The following is a 25,509-nucleotide window of genomic DNA, read 5'->3' as shown; positions in this document are numbered from 1 at the left end:
GAGCAATGCAACGCATTTACTACCATGTTGCCCAGCCGAACCATTTGCTCTCCAGGAACGCAAGACATCGAAAACCATCCCACGTTAGAAAAAAGTCACAGTTTCACCGCGAGAGCAAAATAGTAAATCTGATAGCAACAAAAAGGAATTTTATATGAATATAGGCTAGCAGCTCACTCCTTCAGGAAACGCAGCCGCTGCACTAAGAGAAGTGCCCTATCTATGGCTCAGGGGCGGATTCAGGTACCTAATGGGGGGGGGGGGGGGTACAAAGGCTGAAACCCCCGCTCAGCAGTGCATTTTGGTGGGTCACGCAAGAAGCCTTCATTGTAAATGTGCATAGGGAAGCAGGAAAAGGTAGAGCGATGAGAGAGGTAGAGAGCAGGGACAAGATTCTCTTTACCCCTTTTGGGCAGTGGCTGGCAAAGCAACCTGAAAAAGGGGGCAAACTCAACAGGCAGCCTGACAAAGGAGGTGGACGACAGGCACTGAAGGGAGGGAGCGGGGGCTGGCTTACGGGGGGGAGCGATCGCCGCTACCGCCCCCCCCCCTGGATCCGCCACTGCTATGGCTTCAACGGAAGTTTTTCAATTAGAGCACAACACTTACAAAAGTATGAGCCGTCTGCTGATCCCCACTAAAGATACCGCGACGTACGCGACGACGCGCGCTGGTACAAAGTACGCACTTTCTCTCGGACTCACGCAGCCTCCCACCGCCCCCCCCCACATACACACACACTTCCACAACCCGCGGACTCTTATCTCCGTGTGCCCATCGCGCGAAGGAGACGGTCGGCTCGTTTCATCTCTGCTTAAGCCCCGTTCGTCGGCAGCGCTCGCGCGCTTTCACTCGCGCATGGAGCATACGACGCGCGGGGTGATGTAATCGCAATTTGGACTTGATAAGGAAGATCATGGCGAAGTAAAAAAGTTCGCGTCGGAGTGTCTATATAATTGCTATCGCAAAAAAAAGCAATATAGCTGCGGGCTAAGATCGCATGAAAGCACGGCAACAGCCTGAATTACGGCACATCCGATTATAGTGGAAACGTTACTGTTTTCCGACATCGCGCGCCGAATCGAGCAAATTGGACCCGTGCTGGTGTAGCGAATTCCGGTCGCCGCTATGCCTTGGCTCTGAAAAGTTTTGTAATTCGGCTTTGTAGCAAACATCCACGTGGTGTGGCTGGTAATTGCGAGCTGTAGCCCCCAAAAATATCGGTCGACTGCCTAAAACTTCTTTCAGCAGTGCCCTCATCGGGAAAAAATGAAAAAAAGCTTTCACTTGCTGTGAATGGACCCGTTAGTTACGCTAGCTCTCGCCTGGAAATTTATTCTATTCTTCACGGAGTCATAAATAGCATCTTTGAAGCTCGGGATTAGAGCGAGTGAGCTCTCCGATAACAGCCAACAAGCGTCTTTTTTCTCGCCGATCGGGATGACTTGCCAGATACCAACCTTGCCGAAGACATCCGCTTCCTGAACGATCGCGATCGCTTGCAAGATAACTCAAGCTCGTTACATCTACTGCTACCGCTTCTACAACTCATCATGCTTGTTACTTGACACGCGGCGACAACAAAAACACCATATCGGGCGCTGACGCACAGCACGCGCGAGAAGAATACAGAACTACACCGCGTAGTCACAGAACACCCTGACAACATTGCGCAATACGATGTCTCGTGGTTCATGGTTCCCGCATGCCGCTCATTAGCCGGATTCTCTCCCACTTCACCGCTCGGAAGGCGATGAGAGCATCGAGGTGCGCCACTTCCCCGCAGCCGCAGCGGCCATTTGATTTGAAAAATGCGTTCACAAAATATCGAGCCAGCGCTACCGCGACTTTCGTTGCCTTTCAATAAAGTTACTGTGGATTTTCCCTGATTGGAGCACAATTTCCCTGAGTTTTCCCTGAGAATTTCCAGACTACCCAAAATCCCTGAGAATTCCCGGTTTTCCCGGTTTTCCCGGTCGGTAGACACCCTGAGTGAAACCTCGGTGATACGAATCTCACGGGGTTACCGAAAATATTCGTATCATCCGAAATTCGTATAATCAGAAAACATGGAAAATTAGTATGCGACAAAAGAAAGTTGGCATACGTTTTGATTCAGTGTTTCTCAGGGCCGCAGCGACGTCATGAAGAGCTCTGAATGATTGCCAGTAAAGTTTTTAAACGACGACGATCATACTTGTACTCGTATATAAGGTGTATGCGCGCGTGTGTAATTAATGAACCAGATGTGTTGTGCCCCGTGACCGCTAGTAGCCCCTTCCTAATCTTACTACGCTTTTCTGCATGACACGTACTGCGGCGAAAGGGACTTAAGAAGCGCTTTGCACACGATAGATGGAGGCCAAGCTCCTTCGCCAAGACCATCCGCTTCGTCCCTCGGGGTCTTCGTCCACCTTTAATGGGACTTCATGGCGGACCCGCAGCCCAAGCTTCAGTCTTGTTTCATAGAACATCCGATTGCGGGGACATGGCTTGCATCGACGTGGCAGGCATGCGTTAACACAGTACGAAGACGCTGCTGCCTCGAGCACAGGAGCACGCGTCAACGCGTCGGAAAAAAAAGAAAGCGCGACATCAACGTCATCTGTAACCTAAACGCGAAGGCGCCTAAAGACCTCCAACATTCGCGCGCACTATCTCAGAGGCAACGACGCACCGTTGATGGTCGCGCAGCGTGCATGCCCACGCCCGAGCGCGACTGCCGCGTCTTCCGCGACAGCGCGGGCCGCACCTGTTCGTACCTGTGCGCTAGCGTACGTTCGTATCAAACGTCGTGGGGTACAAATCGGTTCGCAACAACCGTACTCCAATACAATGCAGACTAATGGGCATTGGCCGGGACCACAGAAAAATTCGTATCACCCCGAAATTCGTACGAGCCGTGATCGTATCACCGAGGTTTTACTGTATTTGTTTAAAAAAAAATTGTTTTTGAACGTTGTAAAACCTCCTCAGAAATCAGCTTGGTTGCACTGTTGCGCTGGCATGGACTTGTCATCCAAGCTTCCCGCGGCTTTTTTGCACTGTCTTTTTCCTGTGAATAGCGCTGGTCATGCAAGCATGCTGCATGTGCTTAGAATACTGCCAGAGGAGCCAGAGCCGACATTCTCATCAGCCGTAAAGGCACATTTATTTAGAAGAAATGTATGTTCAAGTGATCATGGCAAAAGCCACACGGCACAACAGGTGTCTAATGAGCCCAAAAAGAGTCAGTCTCAAATCAGTATTTCATGCCAACAAGCCTAACTCTCATCTCTAACACTGCAGTTGCTCGCCTTGTGCTGAGTGGCTATGAAAAAATGCATCAGCCAACACTGCATGATAATTTTTTATGCAAAAGACTAAAATAAAACAGCGTGCATTTTGCCAAGGCTATCGTTTTTTAATTTTACCCATTTCATCACCCTTGCATTTCCCAGCTCCCACATTTTATCATACAGTCATCTGAAAAACGCATCTGCAGGGTTCTACTGTAACTAAATGTAAAATTACAGGCACAGTGTACATAAAAACTGAGTTCATATTTGGTGTCAGCACATGAAAATACATAATCACAAAAGTTTTCATCATCCTAGTGAAAATAATAAAACACTTATGTAAACCCCCCCATCCCCCACCCTTAAGGGAAACGAAATTGTATACTATAAGAGAAAACTTACATGTTCATGCGAGTCAACTTTTGGTCACAAGACTGCTCTGCAGTGCGCTTGTTTCCAGACAGGTCACGGCCACCACTGCCTGTATACAAGAACTGCTCACCATCGTCCTGTGGGAAAATTCAGACAGTACAACTAGATTAGACGTTGCAACATACGGCACAAATATAGCAACCCCTTTACGTCATTACCAAAGGGTATTGTAATACTATAAAACAGGGGTCGGTGACCTTTTGAGGTGGAGGGCTAAGTTATGAAGCCGACATGGCGGGGGGCGGACCGCAAATCATTGGGGAGGGGGCACTTTGCAGGCAAAAAAGAAAAACATTTGGCAAATTTACAGTAATGTACAAAAGTGGAATAGAAATCATGTTTATTTTCAGCACGCATGTCACAAGGTTGCAATTTACAAACATGGGTTACAAGTGAAGAAACCATTTGAGGTCAAAACTGCCATGTCGGCCTTCAGATAAGAAGTGACGAGGGCAGGTGGGGGGGTTATCACATTGTGCCGTGGGCCGCATAATACTGCCCCGCAGGCCACATGTGCCTTGCGGACCGCAGGTTGCCGAACCCTGCTATAAAATACAAAAAGCAGCACTTTCAGCGTTTATCTGCAAGCACTTTACCAGTGCTACCCATTGACATACAACTGTAGATGCCATGGTAACACCTCAAAAGCTGAAGCACTAATGAAAACAAATGACATTTTTAACCAGCTTAATGGTATCAAAATAACCAGTGCGTGCAAGAGTAATGCACGTCTACTTTGGATCAAGATGGGTCTCGCACCACTGCAATGCCGCAGAAAGTTGAGAGGCCCTCCCTTCTGCGAGTTTTTTGGAGAGAACTGAGCCTTTTTAAACTAAATTTAGTCTTCAGCAAAAAATAAAAAGAAAGGGAAAGAACATGCATGTTGGCATATTAAGCATTTGTTGTTTTCTTCAGATGTATATATATTTTTTTAGTACGAATGAGAGGTTTCCCTTTAGAACCACTTTCACTAAGGCTGATATTCACAGATCGACCTTATACTCATGACCCCCTCACCATTTTTGTGTCTTACTGCCCGATAAGGACACAAAAGCCGCAAGGAGGTCAATATATAGGTAAACATGTGGTGAGGGGTGACCTCGCAGACCGGCGAAGTCTCGGTCCTATGACCGAGAGAGCGATGCTGTGTCGTGGCTGGTGGTCCCGGCGAAGAAGACCGGCGGTGACGAATGCGGCCGGCGGGGACGCAGTCCAGCCCGAACACGCGGGTTGGCGCGAAGCGCCGAAGAGAAGAAGCAAACGTCCGCACTCAAGGAGCACTCAACACATACTGAATTTATTTACACGTCGCCTGTTGAATAAGGATACCAGAGTAGCGCCCTCTGGCATCCGCACATGGCATTTCGAAACTGAAACCGCCAGAACACAACACCACAAGTGAGCCTGACACGACCGCTGGGATCAGAGGTTTTTTTTATCACTGATTCGAACGCTAGCGTGCGCAGGCCCGTGCGAGTGGCACCTGCCTCGTGCAAGAGCGAGCACCTCGGTGGTTTTAGATGCGACACCAATGCTGCTGCCTCTACAAGTATATAAGGCTGGCCTGAGAATATTGGCCTAATTTGTTTATGGAACATGTTAAAGGGGTCCTGAACCACTTTTCAAGTAATCATCGAATGATCTTAGTAGTATTGGAATTTTTACTGCCTCACAAATCGATTGCCGCAAAAATTCATCAAATCCGTTAAGAACGAGCGGAGTTACAGGGATTTGTTGCACGCTTTAAGCGCTTTTTCTAATCTTTCGTCTCGACGAGTGCACTAGAAACTACACATCGAGGAAGGGTACGCGGGAAAGAAGTTACGTCAGCGTGCGTCATGGTTTTGAATGTGCATGATGAAACACAATCACTCTTTCCCGTTGTGATTCCCAAGTGTGTGAGTGTGGCTACTGTGTAAGGTTAGCAGACTATGGAGTGCAGCACTGGCATGTGGTGGCACCCCGTGGCAAGAAGCGAATCTGCTCCAAATGCCGCTCTTGATTTATGTCGTCTATTAGCCAATAACATGCTATCTCCTGTTTGACATCAAACAGCAGGCACCGGCAGCTGCAAAGAGAGTGAGCACAGGCCTCTGAATGAAAAAAGGGAGCCTAAGATAATGACAACTTTGCACTCGCTTGTAAACTCTCCTTGCCACTCATGATTGCAAGATTTGGCTGAGCTGTTGATAGCATTGTCTGCTTTCCGCAGGATGTGTTTTTTCGGCAAGTCCGAGGGGTGGTTCACGGCCCCTTTAAAGGCTAAAAAACGGTAAGGAGGTCAAGAGATAAGTAGAAGGTTGGTTTGTGAGTATGAGCCCAATATACCGAATAATGAAGAAAGTAATAAAAAAATTACCTGGTCATCCTCATAACCTCCTGAAAGAACGATAGAGTAGGCCCCATCTGACTCCCTGCCATGTATTCCTCCAACTGGTGGCCGATGGCAGCCCGATTCTGACACCTGCAGGCATAAACCAATGAATAGTTCTTTCTGAATGGCAGACAGTAGCTTCCCACAGATTGTTGCTCACAAAACGAACAAATCATCATCAGAACACCTGTTGTGTTGACCATCGTCATCAACATCCCTTTATGGCAGAACAGTAGCCAGCGGCATTGGCTTTTCTGATCCAGTTATCGTTACAGACAGCTGTACAAACTTTTACGCAGCAACGATGTGGCCATCATAATCTGATAGTCGCTGGTGCCTCGCTAACTATTTTGCCACTCATGCCCTTGTCATGACACATTTGTCGCTGAGGGTAAACAACACAGGTTCAACAAGCGGAAAGCCCTGCTGATACTTCTATTCATTTTCCAGCTGCTGCTTCCATGGCAGAAAAGTCTGCGTCTTCCACGGGCATTGCCTTTACACCTGTTCCTCCACCTCCACAGTGCTTCCCCACATTTTACACACTGACACCGCCAAACATGAATATATCAAACTCAAAGATTGCAACATACAGTCAAACCTAAATGCAAAGAACCTTTATTTAATGAAATCCATGATGCCAAAAACTATTTTCTCATTTCCCAATCTCAGCTTCATTGAAAACAATGCATTTCTTTCATGAGTTAAAGTAACATTGTGCTGCGGTTTTAATTTAACAAAATACTAGCAAATTGCATAGATGCAGCTGGTTCCTTCATGTCAAATAAAAGATTGGTAACAAAGGTAGAGAAAGAATCTATCTTTTTCAGACGATCTTTTCTATAGAAAAATTGCCAATGGGCAGAAAAAGGCACCGTTGAGCAAACGAATGGAGCACATAGTGCTATCGATTTTTGTAGCATAAACTGCACCACTCAAATGCAGTGTGGTTGACAACACACTGTCCCTTTCGGTTGCCCAGGATGGCCAAGCAATGATAATGAGTTCGGCACAATGCCTATAGGAATAAGCACTCAAAATTCATGGAGACATGATGGCGGTCACCAACAAAAGCATGAGTACGGAGTGACTTATTAGCGACAATCATATCGCAACAAGCATCTACAACTACAGTGAACTTCCGCTATTTCAACCCAGAAGGGACCGAAAAAATTTGTCTAATTATACAGGAGGCAGGTAAAAAAAAACACTGACTCATCTGGCAGTATTTGGCCTGATTGTAACGCATTCCCTAATTGAACAAGCACCCACGTTTTATGGTTACACAGTAGAAATTAACTTCAAAATGACATCACAGCGCCTAAAATACATAAACATTGAACGTGCAACTGATTTTTTAGCACGAAAAACAGCTATATCACTTATTCTGGCAGTAAGAAACAGACTAAATCAGAGAACTGCATCTTTACGGACTGACACTTCACATACATAATGTCCGTCACCATCACTCTTCGGCAGCACTTTATCGCTATGAAGAACAAAATGTCATCCTCTTTGCAGTCAACAGCACGCTTGATGTCCTGCACTTATCAAACGGCTTCTAACAATTACAAATGAGATGGTGGCAACCACTTCACTCGATCATCCTGCAACGCATGCTATTGTCGAGAACGGTGGGTGATAACAGGTAATGCGACTTTGAATTGACGATGTTTTACTGTATTTCATCACATCATAATCACACCCCTAAATTTTGTCATCAAAATTAGACATTTTTTTTTCTTCCCCGCATAATTATCTCATCCAGAACTTGGCACACAACACCAACGACATTGTTTAGGTTCTCGCGAGCAAAAGCATTGCCTCCAATATCTGTATTGAAATTAGAATGTGGCACACATGAAGTACTTTACAAATTATTACCAAAAGTTAGGTAGGCCTTTGAGAGCTGTGTCTCTTGCCTAGAGCTTTCACACATAGGGTTGCACTGCATTGGAGTGGGCTCATCATCATTAGAGGTGTTTTCACACTTCTTGTGGTCAGATCCAGCCTAAGCCCGATTCCTAATCGCATTGCTTTTGCTTCTTGTGGAGGTGAAGCAAGATGATCGCTTTTGGAGGTACTTTTGCGAGGCATTTGGCTGTCTACTGGCCACGGCGGTCTCGCACTGTGCCAAAAGTGATACACTGGGTCGGTAACGGTATTGCTCGGAGACTCTGACATATCCAGTGATAATCTCACAAAAATATTGCCCATAAAAATCACCTGCCAGGCAGGGGAGTTAACGCAGTCAATGATCATAGCGACTAGATTAAGAAGTTATAGCACAGCAGGTGTTCAAAAAAAGTCAGTTTCACCACAAGGGTGAAGCAATGTGATGCGTCAGCGGTATGCAGTCTTATCAATGCACGTCACTGCAACGTCACATGCGTTTAGTATAAAAGCAAGCTGCTCAATAAATCGTCGTTCTTGTTTCGTTAACCGGCTTCCTTGTAGTAGTATCTCGGCAGCGACGTGACACAATGAATGTGATAGCAACAAATTGAAATGTTATACGAAGTAAGGCTACCAGTTCACTCCTTTAGCATAAGACCTCGCATAGCTAAAACATAACACTGGCGCAAGGAAACGCGGCGGCTGCTGCGAGCAAAGTGATCTTCGTGCTGAACATGGCTTCCCCATTGGCTGATCCCCTGCAGATAATGCGTGTGTGACCACTGGTGACCATGCCTGGCTGGTCAAAGTAAGCATTTTTTGCTAGAGGCACGCAGCCCCCCTCTGGCAACCCACCACGCGCTTTTTGTGCGGCACGTTTCATCTCCGCCAGAGCCACGATCTTCAGCAGCGCTGGCATGCTTTCATTCACACATAAAACATACAATACGCGGAGTGATGTTATCAATTTAGGCTTTATACGGAACATGACGGCACGGCAAAAATGCACCTGCAGCATCCATATAATTTCTATCGCAAATAAAAATGCTTTGTGCTTGAGGTTGCGGGTTGTAGCACAAACATGCCGGTGTGGCTGCAATAGGCGGGCACTTTGAAAATACAGGTGCAGCTATTACCTGAATAACTTTTCTCTCAATTTACCGTATTTACTCGATTGTAACGCGAGGAGTGACTTTTCAGTGCCGAAAAAAAAAAAAAAAGAGAAACACGAATGTAACGCAAGTAAAGCGGGGGGGAAAAAAGTACCTTTATTCGCTGCACATGGTAGTGGCAAAGACATCCCAGTTTCTAAATATAAAGTGAGTTTTGTTCATTCGTCGCTTTTATCGCCATCATCGTCCTTATGCGAACTTGGGGGGCACCTGTTTCGCTGACAGTCCTTGACATATGTCCAAGAAAACGGGAGTCTGGTCCGCGTTGCCAGTGTGCCCCAACGGCATTTGTGATGAGCGGCGCAGGTCGAGCACATAGCGCTGAAACTCCACTAGCTTCGCTTCGCAATCTGCTGGTAGCTTCTGCCTTATCGACGTTGTTCGCCGGAGGGAAAATCCATTTCTTCGCATGAACTTTTGTGCCCATCCACGTGAAGCCTTAAAGTTCTCCCGCGGGATCCCCATCTCTCGAGCTACGTCTCGGGCTTTCCACTGAATCAGCTCAACGTTGACCCCCAATAGGCGATTTCGCTGCTCGATCACAAACTCCGCCACTTTTTTTTCGAGTTCTGTGTGATGGCCACAACGAGGTCCACGGAAGCCTTTTTGAGCGGGCTCACTCTTGAAGAGCGCTTCACGCTGGAGCCTCCACCCACGGATAGTAGATTCCGCCACATCTAGCCGTCGAGCCGGGGCTGAGTTCCCTATTTCCTCAGCCATCAGTATTGCACTTCTCTTAAAGCGGGCATCGTACTGAACTCGTCGCGCTGCCATTTGCTCGAGCCGAAGTCGCGGAAGCACAAAGGAAATGAACAGGAGAACCGCCCGCAAAACACGTCGCGAACAATAGGATTGGATTGGATTGGATTCGATGTTGCCAGCGTGAATATGTTGCCAGCACAAGGTTCAAAGATCGCTAGGTTTGTCGTAGCCATTTTAAGGAACCAGTGGGGTGGCACCGCCAAGGCACGATTTGAGGCGCTTCGATTATAACGCAGACCCCCAAATCACTTCAGAGAGATTTTGAAAAAAAAAACTCACGTTACATTCTAGTAAATACGGTAGTCCCCCCCAAAAAAAGGGGGTTGCAGGCAGTACTCTCATGCGGCCCTTAATCGAGGTTATACGGTAAATTATATAATAATTCAGTCTGGGCTGCCACTTTTCCTAACACCTTTCTGGGGCTGCTCGAAAATACAAGATTTCACTGAGAGATAAGTGTGTTTGTTGCATTCACTGCCTTCTCATGTGCAGTATACTCGCTTGCAACAAATATCCTACAAGGCATAGTTTCTCGTTCGGGTTTTCATAACATGCTGCCAGAGTCAGGTTCATTATGGCAAGGGGCAAGGTTCAGTTGTCGTGCTAACGAAACATTTTTCACGCTCTGCAGCCTCCATGGAAAACAGCAGTTTCATTTGGCTCAGTAAACATTGCTTGCATGTCTTTATGACTCTCTACTAGTAGTCACCAACCATGGTAGTATCATCAATTTTTGTTTTATACGCAGCGGTGGAGGTTTCGACTAAGTGCACGGTGGTCGAGTGCCTTCAGAACCATGAGGCCTCCATCCCCGATCGCAACAATAGCATCACCCACAGTGACTGCAGTGAGCAGTAGTTTTGTTTTGCCTCAATGTGATATACGTGCAATGTATTAAACACTGTGGAAGATTTTGTGAGTGTGAGTGAGGATGAGGGGCAATGGAAGAGGGGGAGGGGGGTGCTTCCTGGGTAGTTTGCACAAATTTGAAATAGTGCTGTATACATTAGCTAAAAATGTAGCATGGGTAGGAGCACTCACTTGGACTTTTGCAACAGATCCAAAAAACTGCATCAGTGATTTTTCCTCTAATAAGCATTACCAAGCACATAAAATAAATACTTTGGCTTTAACATAAGTTTGACTGCTGCTTTTACTATCACCTTTGTGCTAGCCATTCTCCTTCATCGTGAATGCACTGAAGATTTCAACACCAAGAACCTGAAAAGGCTTGTTTGTGTTGTCCTTGGTGTGCATCCTATCCTATAAGGGACATAGGATGATGAAGAGGAAGGAAAAGGTCATAGCTGGCAGGACGAAGCCTTTACTTGCTTAATTAATACAACTGACAGCAATCAGCAACCTTATCTGCCCAAGATATACTTTTTAAAGCTTACCAAATGTCCCATCAAACCTCCAGCATAGGTATAACATCAGTGAGACCAGTAATTGCACCCAGACTCAATATGACGTTGAAAATAAAGAAGTGTGTCATTCTAAGAAAAAAAAAAACACTACAAGATGCACTGTGAGAACGTCCCTAGTTACACAACTCACCTGAAGCCGGAATTTCCACATGGAACCAACAGGCACATTAGGAAGAGGCCCAAAGTGGTTGGCTGGCACCAAGGTGCACTCACGCGTGCGTCCCACACAGGCCATGCCACGACCCCAGTCACGTTTGCCTTCACCAACCACCGACGGCAGCCGGGATTTGCGCCGGGACTCCTTCAATGCTTCCCCAGGCTGAACAACCTCTGATGGATCGTGCTTGCAGTCTGGGCAAAACCTGGGAAACATGCAGAGCTCTAGTCTCACGCAATTCCAACAGAAAACAATCAAATGCCAGATTAACAAAATTAGACTCAAGAAATTTTTTTAGTTATTTTTATTTTGGAGAGCATTTTCATTGAAGGCTAATGCATTATTTTATTTTCTTTCGATTTAGTGAAGCATTGTCGAACCACAATTTTTATACAATGAAGCCTCTTCGCATAAAACATGCTTGCACTTGACACAGGGTATACAATGAAGCAGTGAGGGAATTGTATTGCAGTGCTGTGTGGCTGCCAAAGAATTTAATAGCCTTTGCACTTAATGCCTTGCATTCTGTACAAATGGATGCTAAAAAACATAAGCTGTCAGTTGAGAAAAGCTGAATCAGCAGACATTTCAGTCAACTTTTATGATCAAAAGACATTGACTTCTCCATTTAACATATAAGAGGTAACTCAGAATGCTAAAGAGACTACTATCACTGCTAGCGTCTATGACCAAAGAACAGTGCATTGCACATTTAAAAAATTGACAGACCCTTTAGCTAACGCTAAGGAGAGCACAGGCGAAAGCATATGCTCTCATGAGACACTCATTAAATTATTTTGTGGGGGTGTACCAACATTCAAACTTTCGAATATTTTTCTAATAGTGTTTGCTATTCGATTTGATTTGCACCGGAGTTTGACTATTCACAAAGTATTCAAACTTCCGGAAGATAAATACAGTGAATGTTCGATTTTTAGGACTCCCTAGGGACCACGAAATTGTCTGAAAAATCAGGCAGTCCGAAGAAACGAATGGATGCTTTCTTATTCCACTCAAGCAGTCAGATCGCCACAGCCACGTACGAAATAGCTTCAGTGCCGCCCAGCACACTTATCAGGTACTTTGGTGCGCACCCAAGCTCTTGTGAATATATTCTGTACCTGCTGCAAACTCAGTTTAACTAAGTGCCAACTGCCATTTTTTTGCGTCTCATGATGAGAGCTGCCAATAGACCAGAACACAGCAAATTCTATGCGTAACGCCGTATTTGCATCGCGCTTGGCACCGTCTATAGCAAACGCGACGAAACAACATTCCCAGGCTGCCATGCCAGCACACGCTACACAGAGCAAACACGAAACATCCAAAACTCAGTCAGTCAGAGAGTGTGTTTGGAGTTTTTTCCAGCCTGTACATTTTCGCAGTTTTTATCGGAACATCAAGAACACCTTGCTCATGCAAGTCCACAATGTATACAGTACGTGCTTTGCAGGCTGCGGAATCCGGCAACCTCATCAGGTATGTACACTGTTACATTTGCAGAAAAATGTCCTCGCTGTAGTACACGAGTCATAATTGCAGTGCAGCTCGCGAAAGACTTAAACGATGTTTTTTTGCCACATATTACAAGTTGCGCACAAAATTTTATGAAAACTCATCATTTCAACATGTATTCTGTAATGATTACTGTATGCTGTGCGGGTAGTTGCATGGAACGTAATTTTTGTTTCACCAGCACTCGTACTCACAAAATGAGTCTTGCTCATAAAAGCGTGCTATCAGAGAATATCACCTGCAGTATCTTTCATCGATCCCTTTTGGAAGCTACCTGTGCGATTTTAATCCCGTAACAGTGATGCAAAACTGTGTCACTCTTAGTTAAGCCGATATTGAAATGGGCGTAATCCCGCCGTCTATTATAAATGTGTGCTCTGTAAATATGCTAAAAATTTTACTGTTTGAGCTATAGCACCACACCTGCATCTGCGACGTAAAGGAAATTGGCACGAGGATAGTTTACTTACGTGCCAATATATGTATTCTCTGCAGCTGGATGCCTTTTGTCCAAATAAATTTGAGGACATCAAACAATGGAATGAAGGCACGAAGTTCTCGCCAGCTGTCCAGGAACACCATACCATTTATCACCGTTTGAAGATGAAAGCTTGTAATCTTGAAGGCGTGCATGCCATCAAAAGCACTAAAGCTTAATACTATGTTGAAAGTGGCAAAGCACGCTGCTTGCTTGTGCTTGAAAGCACTACTTTGCACTACATTTTCGTCACAGGAGGCGCTGAAAGGTAGCAGGCACTAAGTGCACCCCCACACAAAGCTTGCGTCTGCCTTCAACCCAGCTGCATGTCAAGCAAATTAGGTTCGTAAAATGCAATAGGTGGGCATCACACTAGAATACACTCAACTTTATATAGTATACTTACTCACGCATTTTCACTCGGCTCCTAGTTTTTCTGTTTGAATTACAATTATCCACTCACGGCGAAGCTGAAAACACCGCACCGGCACGATTCCCGAGGAACGTCGCAATTGTCGCAGACAGCGTGAAGTAATATCCTCCTGTTGCGCTGCTTGTTTTGGCATCCAAGGACGACGCAGTAGTGCCCAGACGAGCTCTTATAGCGGAAGCGGCGTGAACGGGTATTTTTTCGTACTTTAAAGCTTCAGAGCTGCAGGTTGCCTTGTTTACTTGGTGCAACCCATGCGTGCCTTGGCAGCCCAACATCTGGGTGCGAGAGTACCCGCTCGGCTCGCCAGCAGCCTGGGTGCGAGACAGGCGTGCTCTGGTATATAGATGCTTTTAGCTGAGCGTCGTTTACGCTCATCTTCGTGCAGATGTAGCATCCCAAAAGAGAGCATGATGGTATCTGGTGTTTAATGGCGCAAGAAGTGCGAACAATGATTGTGGCAAGTGGCTGTATAAAGGCCTTAAAATTCCATGCGTATTTTAGTGTCACCCGATAACTTAAAGCATAAAAAATTTCAGGGGGTGTCGGAACCCCCTCAACACCCCCTTTGTTACAGCCCTGCTCTTGTGAGCGTTACAGCAGCGTTTTGGGTCTGCATATTGAACACTTGTCTGAGACAAGAGTGCAGGGAACTGCATAGATTTCGCGTTTTTGACGAGTGCGTCTTGCCAAGACGCGGTCAGCTTGGCTGCAAAACGATGGCGAAACCGAGTTGACGCACCTTCACGCTCCGCTCAGCTGACTTCATAAGAGGAGCGAGAGATGCGTTCTACGTTCCACTGCTTGCACAATTGTGTGCATGCGCACTATAGTTCCTTCTACGCGTTTGTATGTAAATTGTGTCATGCGCACTGCAGTTCCTTCTATGCATTTGTGTGTAAATCGCTAGCATACGCAGGTCTGACCGAAGCAGATCGGAAACACAACAGCTAAAAGTGCCTAATACCAGCAAAGTGCGGAATAAATTATGGCTCTCTCGCATGGAGCGTTTGAAAACGATGACGTGGAATACAAAGGCGCTGTGGCGGAAGAGCGGACAACTCGTCCGGCTTTCCCCGATGCGTGTGCACACGTAAACGAAGCGCTACTGTACGAAAATCTCTGCCGACGCGCAGCATTTGCTGCCGCAGGAAGCCGATACGAACATCAAACATCTGAAATAGTGTCTTTGCCTTCACGTGTAAAGTGTTGTCGACACCACATCGGCTGCACCAAATCATGTAAATAAGTACAATTCGGCCTCTGCATTTCCTCATTCTTGATAAGACAACTAGGGAACACCACTTAGCAGCACCTTTTCAATGCTTCACCAACCCAGCTAAAAGAAATGCTTTCATCTTGCTATCTCATAAGAATATGAGAAGCTCCGCTTGTCGGACGAGCGAGCGACGCGCCGCGCGAGGCGTTTCCGAGTAGGAAGACGCGGCGGCACGATTTTAAGATGGCGTTCGTCAAAATGATGCGCGCGACTCTCCGACCACACGTGAGTCGCGCATGAAATCATGCCATTCGGAACGCAACAGCGCGATTTCGCGAAGGCGTTCGTCAAAAAACACGCGCGTCCCTCCAAACGCGCGTAAATCGCGCTAAAAACTGCGCCATGCGGTTACACCTTTTCCCTTCAAGTTCCCTACCAAGATTTGTCAATTATTGGTGTCGGTTACATGCACGCAAATATGGTACATGAGGTGCGATGATACTGGATGTCGCAAGCGCACAATTTGTATCGCGTGGTTCTGTTTTCGTACTACCTCACATTCGTCTGAGTAATAAGCGTTCCAAGTGTCTATCTTATTCTTTTTTGTATATTTCTTCACTCGCCACCTCATGTACCAAACCACACACAGCAACGGAGGTGAGCGGATGGTACGAGCTACAGCGTACTCAACCACGAGCCGAGCGCAGGTTCTGACGAGCAAAAATCGAACAACGCGACCGATCGCACTGGCGAGGCTCGTCGTTGCACAAGCGCGTTTACATGCTGCATTTATAACGTCTAAGTGCTTGTGTGCAATGCAAAAAATTCTCCACATGGCACGGTCTCACTAAAGAAAATGAGTTTCGGAAATGGTCCAACCGACTTACACAAACCGAAGCATTGTGAGTGGTTTCGCAGTTGGTAGTGGCTTTATTGACCGCAAACGGATAAAACAAATTTTTCTTTCTCACGCAGACTTATGACACAAAATCCATCTTAAACACTCAGCTATACAGCAGTTTCCTTAATGCAAAGTTTCTAAATAATGGTCGCGCGTTTACCGTCCGCGGCAGCTGCTCGCACTATCCTCATGGCCTCACATCGAATTAAATATTCGCAGTAAACAGAACCTTTTCGACATTATGAAGCGTCAACACACTTTTATTCATGTTCGCAATCCCAGGCCGCGATGACAGCAACCGCCTCGCGCCAGAAAACTCCGTTGCCACCGGCGCCATCGAAATATGGCCGCACAACTCACTTTCTACTAAAAACGTTGCTTTCTTGTAGCTAGCTCCTGTACAGGCTCGCTAGCTTTTTTGTGCCTTCGACAACGTCACGAGAGCACGCCATGTGATGTGATGATGATATAAGCTCGCATAGGCGCGCCATGACACGGGTGACAGCGGCACATGAAGGCATCAAGCGTAGCCTCAGTGATCGGTTCAGGCAGAGCACCAGAGCCCATCGCGGAGGCCGTGCACCAAAGACCGCTTGGGAGCAGTTTCGGCGCAATATTGCGTTTTGGAGCAGGATGGCGCAGTAGAAGCGGAGTGGCGCAGCGAGGCGCAAATGGCGCAGCACTTCCACCCCTGGACTGCAACGCGAGGATAATCTACATTCAAAAGACGTGCAACTGTGCGTTAAATCTGGCACTCCTTTTGTGCTCACATGAGAGAAGACTTAAAGCATGACATGGCTATACCGCTTTTTTACAACATTAGAATGCTTCGACGAGAAGTTTAACAAAGGTTTTGAAGACTAAGGGAATACCGCCAGCACATCTGGTTTTTCTTAAACGTTAGGGAAATGTCTAGAAATTGTATTCTATCATTCTGAGGCAATTGTTTAGTAAAGTTCAGACTTCCTCCATTTAATTCATATTGTTTGCTCAAAGAGGTAACCATGAATCCAAAGTCATCACAACTACAAAAAATCAAGTAATCGTCCACGTAACGAAAAGCCTTAATAATACAATTACCTAGGGCGTCCTCTGAACATTTGTAATCTAAGGTATAAATCACTAAGAATTGGAGCAACCTTAGAACCAATGCATATTCCTGATTTCTGATGACTTCTAATGTCCTGACTTCTCTCTGGTAGCCGTGTTTGCACACCTACTGTCATGAGCTGAGTAGCATCCATTTTGGCAGCAGTTAATGTAGCTGGCCATGGTTTTCAAATGTGTGCTACCAGATTTAAGAAGTGATAAGTGGCAAATGCAGTGTCAATTATGGGGGCACACATATCACATACTCTACACAGTATGGTTCCTTGGTCCACACAGACCTCTGCACACCTTGTGTCAGCACCTAATTTGGAGTGGCTAATTTGGAGCAAGCGTAGCATTCTTGTAACCATGCTGCATGCTTATATATTAGGCGACAACCCAAACGCGCTTCCGTCCACTGCAAGGACTGCTAGAATGAAGGAAAGAAGATGACTTTTAAGGGCTCGTTTTTCTTTGTTAGACACAATATTAATGAGAACTAACACACAATAATGCCAAGGAAAGTATAGGGGATGTTCTTTGTAGTAATTAGGATATAAATGTGAAGAAAGTAAAGTGGACGAAAAGATAATTTGCCGCCAGCAGGGACCGAACCTGCGACCTTCGAATAACACGTCCGATGCTCTACCACTGAGCTACAGCGGTGGTCATCCTCCCGACCACTTTATGGGTACATATGTGCATTTAAACCTAAGAATGTTAGTCAGCGCCGATCAGAGCCATGGTGGCAAGTGTGGAACACTCTTTTTTTGCCTGTTGGCATCCCATAGCACGTGAAGTTTTTACGAGCTGGCAGCTGACCAATAATCCCTCGCATACTAGTACCTGAAGGAATGAAGTCTGCCAGAACGAGACTCTCGCTATGAATGATGGAAAGAAGATAATTTTTAAGGGTTCGTCTTTCTTTGTTAGACACCATATTAAGGTGTAAGGTGTATTGTTAGACACAATGTTAAGGTGTAAGGACTGCTAGAGCATCGTGGAGTGTGCATTGCTCGCAGGAAGCTCGTCATTGCCGCGTTAAACCAACAACCTACTTGCCACATCTGGAGCGGAGTGGGTGTGAAGAAAACTCCCACAGCAAATGCGACCGTACTGTCCCAGACTTTGCAACAGTTTCGAAATGCCCCTTGACGTTGCCACCGCGTGCTATCAGACAGTCGTACATGACTGCCAGAATATTTTCCACACTTTGGCAAAAAGAAAAGGCATTGTGGTGAATACTTTAGGCAATATTTGCTGTGGCACTGTATTTACTTCTTTGTTGGCGGCATTGGCGCACATCACGAGATGCAAATTTGTACTTGGTGGTGCATACTACTGTTTAGTGCATAGTTATGCCGCGTTCGCTGCAGGTACACATTAACGATGTTTCACAGCAACAAAGTAAATTACCAATTTTACCAACTTTGTTATTTAATAATAATAATAATAATAATAATAATAATAATAATAATAATATCTGGGGTTTAACGTCCCAAAACCACAATATGATTATGAGAGATGCCGTAGTGGAAGGCTCCGGAAATTTCGACCACCTGGGGTTCTTTAACGTGCGCCTAAATCTAAGTACACGTGCCTCAAGCATTTTCGCCTCCATCGAAAATGCAGCCGCCGCGGCCGGCATTCGATCCCGCGACCTTCGGGTCAGCAGTCGAGCGCCATAACCACTAGACCACCGTGGCGGGGCCAACTTTGTTATTTAACTGTATTGCTTTTCTATTGAGTAAAAATCTTTCAATCAGTGCAATTGTAAATTTCTTTAGGATGGCATCAAAATACTATAAAAATGACTGTAAGCAACAGGTATAAAAAGTCTGTACACTATGTGCATGCATTTTCTCTTAAAACATTTCGGTGAACCTGTTCTGGTTAACTGGAATAGTATTCCAGTTAACCTGTCAGGTGCTAGTCTTCAAAACATATTTGTATTCCAGCAGGCCATATGTTGTAACCGCGACTTTTATAAAAATAAAACATGATTATTATTATACTGCTATTACTTCTATTCTCCAACTGGCTTAAGCAATTATTAGCATGCATGAAATAATAAAATTTTTTATCATCAGCACCTTTTAAATACATACTTTCCTGCTTGGCTTTCTGTTCAAGCCATCCCCACTGAATATAAACGCTCGATAGTTCACCATAAGTGGGCTTAACTGTATTCAAACCTTCATGTGCTCCTACATTAGTTAGAAAAGACAACATTCAGTAGACAAAAAAGCAGTGGAAGCAAGCTGTAAATCCAGATGGCATCTCCCTTTCATTACATACCAGTGTTCTTCCTCAGGCAGTTCTTCTAAAGGAGGCTCCAGGCAGCCCAAGTGAAAAGCTCGGTCACATTCATCACAAAGTAACTGCCGCTCAGGCTCTTTTTTACTTCCACATCGACAGCACGCACAGTGGCGGCAGCGGCGTTCTGGTCGGTCGCCACAGTGTGTGCATTCAGGTTGCCGTCGACCTGGACAACACAGCAGAATAAACAGAGTTCTACAAGCAAAACTATACGATAAATGACATGTTTATTAGCTGGGCAATTATTACTGCTGTTGCCTTGCCACATATGCACCAGAATCATAAATGTGAATATGCAAATTCCCCATGTAGAGAGGCCCTCAAACACCTTTTTTTGTTGCTGCAGAAAGCGAGACTGATTGTTACAGAAAAAAGAAATGCAACAAGAACAGCAGTGATAGGTGTACACAGTCCAAAGTCATTCATCTGAGAAGCTACAAAATACAAGAAAAAGTAGTACATGCCCTCAACTCTAACTTTGCATGGTCACTTTGCGTGGTCTTCTGTCTCCGTTTCTCTCAACCACTTAAGTAACCCCTCGCTAAACCCTTGTAAGAGCTCGAAACACCTACGTAGAGGAAGTTAGCACAACATGGTGTTCTGTTCTAGTCAGTGTGCTGATGGCACCGCTACTATGGTAACAAATAACGTGGAGTTGCACTCTAATGAAGAAAGTGCAGAAACCACAATGTGCCAAGGTGAGTAACTTGCAATGCTTGAAAAGGCCTCACAAGTGTACTGCACATTTAAAATGCGGCAGTGTGGTTGCTCACAAGTGAACACAAGCGAGAAGCATCCAGAGATACACTACTCGTGTACAATAAGACGGCAGTTTGGGCAAGTTGGTATCAGTTCATACTTCAGTGTAACAGTGCACCACAACAAAACAACCAGACTAAAAGGCGAAGAATGACACACACAAACGACTCTGTATAGGGTCCAGAGTGGCCCTTATATTAAGTGACATTTTCATCAGAAAAGTCGATACGGCACTTCCAGATAGACTGGTGACTAGAGTGAAGGGCGTGTTCCAATTCGTCAATGATTAGTATTTAATTTTGCTGCCAAAATCAGAGAGATCTGATAGCATTACCAAAGGCGCATTTCATAAAGGCAGGGGATTATAATTCACCGAAGAACTGCCCTGAGACAACGAAATTCCGTTTCTGGACTAAAGCTCGAGTTTCAGAGGTATAATATGTGCTGGTCTTATAACCCGAGGTCTACAAAACTGCTCGTGAATCTTAAGTCTGGACATTCCAAGTTAGTGGAGCAAGGTATTGCTGCATCGACGCTAGGATCAGCACTGAAGAAATCTTATTCCCACCAGGTTAAAGAAAGCTTTTCAATTCAAGTATGATTCTCTGTTCCCGTTGCTTCATCGGTGTGCAAAAAGTCGTGTCAAGTCAAGAAAGGAACCAGTGAGACAGCAGATCAACTGAAACTGACAAATCTGTATTTTTGACATCAAAGAGACTGTACACTCAGAATTCATCCCCCAAGTATGTGGTCATTTCATACAAGCACAAGTTGGCCCATGGGGTCAAGAACGTTGGGAATCGGTTTGGTGTCAACGTTGTGTTTTCTGCCAAAAATAAGCTTAGCAGGATGTGTCCTATTGTTAACCAGGACTCTCGATACAAGAACACATGTGAAATCAAGCACGAGCAAAAGTCTCAAAAGTATGTGCCAAGTGAATGTAATGTCGTTTACGGAATTCCTTTGCTGTGTGGTAACATATGTATTGGACAAAAGGGACGTTGCATTAATACTAGACTGGAAGAAAGCAATGCTTCTTTGAAGGATGTGGCTACCGCTAATCTTGCTATGCATTGTCAGTCGTGTGGGTGTTCCCCAGTTTTCAAAAGCCCTAAGATATTTTATAAGCATTTGCATCAGACTAACAGCGAGGTGATAGGGGCTTATCATATTGTTAAGACAAAGAAAACTGTGCCAGCCAAGCTTCAGTTGATTTGTTTCACAAGGAGTTTGATTTTCACTGACAAATTTTTCCATGATGTGATCTTACGTAGACAAGACAGCAGCGGAAATCCCTCTCACGTGTACCCACATGTTGCTTATATTCATGTGTAAGATTCAATAAACTGTTCAGTTGCGAGTCAGCGCTTGTTGTGTGTGTCGTTCTTCGCCTTTCAGTCTGGTTGTTTTGTTGTGCACTGTAACAATAATGTGTATACCTATATATATATATATATTTACATACCTATATATTTCTATAACAGTGTATAACAAATTTTTGGTACGAATATCGCCTTGTTTTTCAGTATAGAAAATTCATTGTTCCTTGTATTTCGTTGTTGTTTACCAGTAGTGTAAGTGAACCCGTACGTTACTTGGAATGTTATTGTTTGCTCGTTATGAATGAATACAATGTATAATATGCCCTCTGTAATGACTCCATGACTGGGGTCGACAGTATTGAAAATAAATAAATAAATAAATAAATAAATAAATAAATAAATAAATAAATAAATAAATAAATAAATAAATGTGTACACTTCTCTGAGACAAAGAGCAATACTAGAGTCATATAAGGTGCTCAAAGAGCCAAGCCGACAGACCTTAGCTAAGACACCGGAGTACAGCTCAGTGTAAAGATTAGCAAGACATGGGTTTGCAGTGAAAGTTTGCAGTGAAACAAGAGTGGTCCTGAAGATGCAAGTTTTCTTCAATAATTATGCAACCTATAAGAAAGGTAAATGTGAATTCCCTCTAGACTCAATTACTACAAACTGAGCTGAAAACATGACTTCAGCAATGAACAAATGAACATCACTTTGGTGAGCCACCTGCTGTCTGCTGTCGCTGCCTGCGGCAGCTCTTCTAGAAGGGTTGCCTTGTGTTGCCAACATCTCTAGAACAAGCGGCAAACCTTTCCAGAATGGCTGCTTTACGCAGCTGCAGGCAGATGATGAAAAAAACACTTGGTGCTAAAGCCGTCTTGGCAGCAGTGAGTGTGTCCAATATGAAATCAATTATTTTCTCCTCTCTAAACTATGCAAGTAATCATGCCTAGTGTTACACTGAACAAATGACAAAAAGATGCTGTCTTTCTGTGAAAGCTGGGAAAGGATAGTACAGTGATAAGTGCAAAATCCTTTTTTCCAAGATGATAAGCGAAATATGCATGCCCTGTGCCTATTTGATGAATGCTCAATATCTAAAAAGAATAAACTGGCACAATGCCAAAATTAGCTGCCTTATTACAATTTTAGGTAAAACTAGCACCAACACTTTAGTTTAGTGTGTCATACTAAGCCTTTAAAGCTAAGAAAGGTTGCTTATTTTCTCATCTTATCTTGATAAGAAGCATCTTGGTCCACGCATGGCACAATACCAGCAAGGAAGTTACTGTGGCAAAGCAAGTAGCAGAACTCATTTGCTATGCATTATCCATGTCCCGGCAACCATTAAGCAACCGGTTTACCACTTCTATCACTCCAGTCCATTTGCACAGGAATGCCAACCACATTGGAATAGAGAAAATGCAATTGCTTTTTTTTATGAGAACCTTACTGGGCTTACTATATGCTTGTGTGGATTCAGTATGCAATGGTGTGAATAGCCAGAATCATAGTGCAACATGCCTGCACTAATGAGCTGAATGTACTCATCCCTTGTGTTTGCCAAAACCTGACATCTTTGCTATTCCGATACTTACGTTTAACAGGGGAATGCTCGAAATTTTGACGGTCGGCAGCATTTATAGCCGGATGCGGTTCAATGGCAAAAAGTTCATCACAGAACATGAGACGACAGTTTTCCAAAGGCGTCTGCGATGCCCTGCAGTAAAACAGAGAGTGCAAAAGCAACAAAAGCAGCCTGTAGGCCTTCCTTTAACACAGGAATGCATGAAGAAAATTGTGCACATCACCCTGCATGTTCTATTAGTGCCTGCTGTCATGATGTTCGTGTAATTTAGCAGTAAGCTTTTAAAGCCAAAAGTCTGCAAAAGTACAATGGAGGTTTTTCAAGGGAACACATTTGGGAAAGCTTTTCAATCTCATTTCAACCTCGCTTAGTAAATCAAGCAAAACATGCCATGACTGAAACATACATATGGCAAACCAGATTGCAGGCCAGCAAAGTTCTAAGAAGAACCCAAACATAACCGGAATTCTACTCCTGCACATCGTGAACTTCAGATTGCGGTGCTAGCGTTCTGTGGGAGGACCTCTCCTGTGGTGCCAAGTGCTGTCAACCGATAATGACATCTATGGTTTCTTTAGCATTTCTCTGCGAGTGCAGTGCACTTGCACCATTAAAAAATGCCAGATTCTCACGAATAATGTGCGACTGTGAAGTTTTGTTTTTTTACTCGGCAAGAACTCAACAGAAACCGTTGAGATGATGCAAACAGCTTACAAAGAACATGCGCTCAGTAAAGCACCAGTGTACGAATTGATTGCTCTGTTTAAGAGGGGGAGGGGGTAATGACTATTGAAGATCAGCCCCATTCTGGTCGTTCTTCAACAGCATGTACCAAGGACAACATCCCCAATATCCATGATCTTATCAGGGAAGATGAATGCGGAACAATAGACCAACTCGAAGGCTTATCTGGTTTACCGTGGAGCTCCATTCAGCGCATTTTGCATGAAGATTTGAGAATGCTACGAGTGGCTGCTCAGCTTCTACCCAGACTTCTCCCCAAAGAAGAAACCGATCATCACACGGAAGCCTGCTGAGCAACGAAGGATGCAGTCAGAGACAATCCAGAGTTTTTTCAACAAAATCATCAAAGGCAATGAGTCATGGTGCCATGGGCTCGATCCAGAAAGTAAACAGTCAAGTCAATGAAAACCACCTGACTTGCCTCATCCAAAAAAGCTCGTCAAGTTCAATAGAATTTGAAGACGATCTTAATCTGTATTTTTGACATCAAAGAGACCGTACACTCAAAATTCATCCCCCAAAGCCGGACGATCAACCAGCAATTCTGTTTGAAGATATTGAAATCGCTGTGCAGAAGTGTGGGTGAAACGTTCGGCCTTGTGGAATTCTGGTGATTGGTTCCTGTATCATCACAATAGTACTTCCATACACCTGACTGTGTTCGCCAGTTTGTGGCCTCACTGCAGACGATCACCTTGATCCACATGCCCTATTCGCCAGACTTGGCACCCATGGGCTTCCTCCTGTTCCTTTGGATGAAAAGGAACTTGAAAGGAAAGCATTTTTCTGATGTTCACGAAGTCAAACGCAATGTCACAGCAGTGCTAACATGTATCAACGAGACTGTATTTTCAAAGTGTTCCCAAGAATGGAATGAACATTTGAACAATTGCATTAAAGAGATACGAACACAAAATTTCGTAGCCAAAATAGCCTGCAGGATTGATTCTGGTAAACATGCGTATAGTATCATCTACCAAACCTCAACAGTGACTATAGTTTGGAACGTAATTTATATGAATTTCGAAGTTTGAATGCACAATCCAGCACTCTACGTCGCACCTCGCGATGTTGACATCATCAAAGGTGACCTGTAGGTGACCCCCACCTTCCGAGCTGGTAATAATGACATCATAGTCACTGTTGCCCTTTTGCCACGCTTGCACCAGCAGGCTACTATTTGGTGGCTGCTCCCGGGTCCATACCCGCAGTGATCGTGTGGAAATTGCGGAAGCCTCAAGAAAGTCGTTGCGACCAGATGTTGATAATGATGGCGACAATGATATCGCACAGCACACGAGGCAGGCGAAAGAAAGCCAGCAGACAATGTAGGCAGCTCAGAAGTGTGTCACAGTTCTATATGCCATTTCACACACTAGATCGCGTTAGTTGCACCTGGCAGCTTGCCTTCTCAGAGCTCTCCCAAACCGAAAGTGAGACAGGTTGGTAATAAACAGACTGCAATTAATCATCTGTCGCATGCTGCAGCAAACGATGTGCCGTGTTATGACTAACAGGCCCCCAGCAACATACTGCAGCAAAAAAAAACGCCAAACCTAAATTTTTAGGTCAGTACACCGTTAATACTAATGAAGAACATTATGAAAACAATTAAAGTTGTTTTTGAAAAAACAAAGGTGTACT

At 44.8% G+C, this 25,509-nt stretch overlaps 1 protein-coding gene across 1 annotated transcript in view; it reads right to left on the bottom strand.

The window, feature by feature from the left end:
* Positions 1-3,676: 3,676 nt before the first annotated feature.
* Positions 3,677-25,509, bottom strand: part of LOC119403229 (E3 ubiquitin-protein ligase UHRF1) — a 37,624-nt gene continuing 15,791 nt past the window's right edge. Inside the window, exons 6-10 of the mRNA XM_037670177.2 lie at positions 23,132-23,253; positions 19,429-19,615; positions 11,472-11,703; positions 6,070-6,174; positions 3,677-3,787 (exon numbers count right to left, since the gene is read on the bottom strand). Coding sequence (XP_037526105.1) covers positions 3,677-3,787; positions 6,070-6,174; positions 11,472-11,703; positions 19,429-19,615; positions 23,132-23,253 — 757 coding nt within the window. The remainder of the gene's footprint in view (positions 3,788-6,069; positions 6,175-11,471; positions 11,704-19,428; positions 19,616-23,131; positions 23,254-25,509) is intronic.

Source organism: Rhipicephalus sanguineus, chromosome 1 (assembly GCF_013339695.2).
Source record: "Rhipicephalus sanguineus isolate Rsan-2018 chromosome 1, BIME_Rsan_1.4, whole genome shotgun sequence".
NCBI lineage: Eukaryota > Metazoa > Arthropoda > Arachnida > Ixodida > Ixodidae > Rhipicephalus > Rhipicephalus sanguineus.
The sequence above is the reverse complement of the archived record's forward strand: the minus strand, read 5'-3'. Positions and strand labels throughout refer to the sequence as shown.